General features: G+C 59.9%; 1 protein-coding gene across 1 annotated transcript in view; it reads left to right on the top strand.

Moving 5' to 3' along the window:
* Positions 1–1102: 1102 nt before the first annotated feature.
* Positions 1103–4405, top strand: part of Cers4 (ceramide synthase 4) — a gene marked incomplete at its 5' end in the record, with an annotated part of 5253 nt that continues 1950 nt past the window's right edge. The window contains 7 exon segments of the mRNA XM_013509155.1: positions 1103–1276; positions 2402–2516; positions 3221–3339; positions 3419–3476; positions 3589–3639; positions 3898–3990; positions 4211–4339. Coding sequence (XP_013364609.1) covers positions 1104–1276; positions 2402–2516; positions 3221–3339; positions 3419–3476; positions 3589–3639; positions 3898–3990; positions 4211–4339 — 738 coding nt within the window.

The raw sequence follows: 4405 nt of genomic DNA, 5'->3' as shown, positions 1-4405 counted from the left end.
AAATTTTTTTTAAAAGTTCAAAATCAGGCAAAATAAATCTGTGGTGCTCCCATTGGTTCCCTACGGCTGATCTTCCAAGTTACCCAAATCTTAGTGGCTCTAAGCCACACAGATTTTTATCATGCGACAGCTCTGCAGCTCAGAGTCCAAAATGAGGCTCACTGGCCTGGAATCAAGATGTCCACAGGGCAAATCCCTCCAGGGGCTCCAAGGGGAATCTCCTGGGGGCCCACCAGTGCTGGCTCCTAGAGGTGCCTGCAGCCGTTGGCTTGCAGCCCCTGCCTCTGTCCTCAGAGCCAGAACAGGCAACTTTTAGGCTCTGATTCTGACTTCCCTGCTGCCTCCTTATGAGGACCCTGTGGTGACACTGGGTCTCCGAGCAACCCCGGATGACCTCTCATCTCAAGGTCAGCTGACTATCAACCTTAACTCACCTTCAGACTCAGTGCCCTTGTGCAGAAACACACAGGGTTTAGTCTAAGGAGCAGAGAGCCTGGCGAAGGAGTTAATTCCAGGGCAAGAATTGGGTTCAGTCCCCAGGACCACACACACACACACACAGAGTTCCTGGCCCAGAGGGGCCTCTCCTTGGACTTCGGCCCCTCTTCTGGCATCTGAAAAGGACCGAATAATAGCTATTACTCTGAGCTGTATTGCTGCTGCTCTTGCTGCTCTTGTTAAGGGCTAGAGGACCAAGCACTGTGTATGCTTGGCAGGCCACACTGAGAAGTGGGTATGGCCGTCCCTGTTTTATGAGTGAATTTGAGGTTCAGAGAGAGAGGTGGCGTCACTTGCCTGAGGACACACAGCCGGACTGGAGTCGTGGCTGGGGACCCCAGAAAGCAGGCTCCAGTCCTGTCCTTAACACTGGCCATAACGCCCTCTGCTAGGCGACAGTGGGATAAGGGTGAGGAGGCGGCCAAGTGCCACCCGCGGGAGGCCAGAGCGCAGTTCTGATGGCCGGTGCAGGGACAGGTCCTCCCTCTGGCCCAGCCTCTGCCAACGCACACTCACCCGTGAGCTGCTGGGGCGGCCGGGACCTGTGTCCTGCGGCTCCCAAGGTCCTGCACGGTGGCCCACTCAGTCCCCCGTGTGTCTGCAGGATGCTGTCCGCCCTCAACGACTTGCTGTGGCAGGAGAGGATCTGGCTACCACCCCCTACGACATGGGCGGACATGGTGGACGGGGATGGCATCGTCCTGGCCCACCCCAGGGACTTGCTGGTGGTGCTGCCCCTGACACTGGTGATGGTGACTGCCCGCCTCGCCTTCAACAGGTGACCGTCTTCCGCCTTGCCTGGCAGTCCCAGCCCCGCTCCGGGCGTGCCTGCACCAGGCGGGGTTTCCTTCTGCACCAAAACGCTTTTCCTTTCTGCTGCTGCTGCTGCTGCTCACTTCCTCCCATCGCTGGCGGCAGCCCACTTTCTGGGGTCCCCAGCCACGGCTCCAGTCCGGGTGTGCAGCCACCCAGGAGCCAGCCTGCACGGGCCACACGCTGTCCGTGAACAAAAGGGCCCCTGAGCCAGGTGCCGAAGTGCCTGTCATCCAGCGTCGAGAGGATGAGGCAGGAGGATCATCACAAGTTGGAGGCCAGCCTGAGCTACACAGCAAGACCTGGCTCAAAAAAACAAACAAATAAATAAAAGATACCAGGGTTAAAGGAGCCCGTGTCTACTGTGGACCTGGCCTCCGCCTTGGCAATGATTCGCACTCAGGAAACACCAGCCCCCTCGTCCCCGTCGCAGTTGAGTCTGAAGCGAGGTCCTTGTTGCCCTGCTCTGTGCCTCGGTTTCTCCAAATGAGGGGTGAGATCAAGATGGAGGACATGAGTCTCGGTCCCCGTCTGTGGCCCAGGGTGGGTGTTGTGTGGCTCATGGCATAACTGAGCAGAGTCCTTTCTAATCCAAGGTCGGTGGGGGGCGGGGAAAAGGGGAGCTTGGGAGGAGGTGGAGCCAGCTGCCCCCAGGCAAAGGAGAACCAAGACTGGAGCCCCCCGCGCCAGGCAGTGTGTGTGGGGGGGTCTCTCCTCTATGCTTTGGGGTGGTGAGGGTACCTGGTTACCCTACAGATTGGAGTGTACCCCTTCTTCCTGAAGTTGGCTATCTGTTATGTTTGGTCTGGTTTGTCTTGTCTTTTGAGACAGGGTCTCACTCTGTAGTTCAGGCTGGCCTTTAACTTTTGGAGATCCTCCTGCCTCAGCCTCCCGAGTGCTAGGATCACAGGCGGGCGTGTGCCACCAAGGCGATCTTAAAATCCCGAATTTTACATGCTGTGTGCCGCCTTCCATAACTTGGCCCCTGATAGCTTCAGTTTCCCTGCCCAGAGCACGTTCCCCCACGCCCCTCTCTCCTTAGTTGTGTCCCTTGTCTCCCCGATTCTGATGGCTGTGTCCCCTGACCCAGATTCATAGGCGCGCCCTTCTGCCATTGGATGGGTATGCGGGATCCAGTCAGGAAGCAGGTGAAGCCCAACCCCACGCTGGAGAAATACTTCCAGACAAGACAGAAACCCAAGGAGGTGAGAGCCCCGCTCCATCCGCATGGCCAGTATGGCAGCTCTGGAGTTGGGTGGTACCCGCCCCACCTGCTGGGGGCTGGAGAAGCCAACATGGCCTCGGGTACCACCGCAAACTCCCTCCCCCCACACTCCCCCTGGATCCGCAGCCTCCCTGGGGGCGAGGCCCCGCCCTGCTCCGATACTTAGGCAGCGAGGCTCCCAGCCTCTGTGAGGTCCCGCCCTGGCCAGCCTCCCTCTTGGTGCCTCCCTGCCACAGACTTGGTGAGGTGAGGTCCGCGCTTCCTAGCCCTGGGATCTGCAAACCTGTTCTGGAGAGGATGCAGGAAAGCCTGGGGCTGCTGCTCCTTGGCCTCATTCCTTTTTTTCATTTTGTTTTGTTTTGTTTTTTCCCCCGGTACCGGGAATCGAACTCACGACCTTCGCTTCTTAGGGGGACTGTGCCTTGCTCACGGATGGAGACTCGGCCTCATTCTTAACCCCAGTCTCCATCCGTGAACAAGGCACAGTCCCCCTAAGAGCCAGGGGTTCTGGTCCTGCCCCCAACTCGCCTCTCACTCCCTCCATAGTAGACATGCCTACCCCGCGGGCAAGATGGGGGCTCCAGAGGAAAGAAGAGCAGAGCCGGGTCCGCCCTCTCCAGGGACAGAGAGCAGGAAGCGACCACCAGGCCTCTGTGACCCTGGCCCCCGTCGCCCCCTCCCCAGGCCCAGATGACCCTCCTGGCTGCCCAGTGTGGCCTCACGCTGCGACAGACTCAGCACTGGTTCCGGAGACGCCGGAACCAGGATTGGCCCCACATGTCCAAGAAGTTCTGTGAGGCCAGGTAACCCGGGGCTGGGGACAGCCGAGGGGGCCGTCTGCACCTTGGGCAGCAGCGACCCGGGCTTCCTCCCCCTCTGCAGCTGGAGGTTTCTCTTCTACTTCTGCGCCTTCATCGGCGGCACCTTGATCCTGTACCCTGTGAGTATGGATGGCCGCACTGAGAGGACCCTGGGAGCTCCCGGGAGCCCCCACACCCGGGCGGCCGCCGGCTTCCGGCTTTCGGGAGCTTGAGGCCCCTGTTCCTCTGCAGGAGCCGTGGTTGTGGGACATTTCACAGAGCTGGAAAAATTACCCAAGACAGGTGAGCAGCAGGGGGTGGGCACGAGTACAAGAGCCGAACCTAAGCATCACACCCTAAACTCCCCTCGCAGTGCCACTCTTTATTTTTGGCTCCTCTGGGCTGCCACAGAACAACTGCCCTTGATTACCTCCAGTGACGGGGAGCTCATTCCTTCACTTGAAAGGGCTTGGTTTGGAGCAAAGAGGAGAGTCTTGAGTCAGCCCCTGCCCTGCCAGAGACTCCACTGCCCACAACTGACCTTGCCCCATCCTGCCACAGCACCTGAAACCAACCCTGTCCTGGTGGTACCTCACGGAGCTAAGTTTCTACAGCTCGCTACTCATTTCGCTGCCCTTTGATATCAAGCGCAAGGTGAGGCCACGCCAAGAGCCCAGCCGGGGAAATGGACAGCTGTGGGGCGTTGAGGCGCAGTCTGCACCAGGCGCTGGGTTGGGCCGGTTGACCGCATCTCCACAGCTCGCGAGGGTTGGGGTACAGAGACTACGCGGACCCCCTAAGGCCCCGCTCCCAGGCCCGTGGGTGGGACCCCGCCACCAGATGTGTCCCTGCGGTGACCCACTGTCCCCCGCAGGATTTCAAGGAGCAGGTGACACACCACTTCGTGACTGTTTTCCTGATCACCTTCTCTTACGGCTCGAACCTGGTGCGCATCGGGTCTCTCATGCTGCTGCTGCACGACTGCGGCGACTGCCTGCTGGAGGTGGAACGGCCCCGCCCGCCGCCCGGCCCCGCCCCGCCCACCGCCCATGGGCTCTGGGGTCACCAC

Source organism: Chinchilla lanigera, unplaced genomic scaffold, assembly GCF_000276665.1.
Source record: "Chinchilla lanigera isolate Chin_1 unplaced genomic scaffold, ChiLan1.0 scaffold00162, whole genome shotgun sequence".
NCBI lineage: Eukaryota > Metazoa > Chordata > Mammalia > Rodentia > Chinchillidae > Chinchilla > Chinchilla lanigera.
This window is presented reverse-complemented; position numbering and strand designations above follow the sequence as displayed.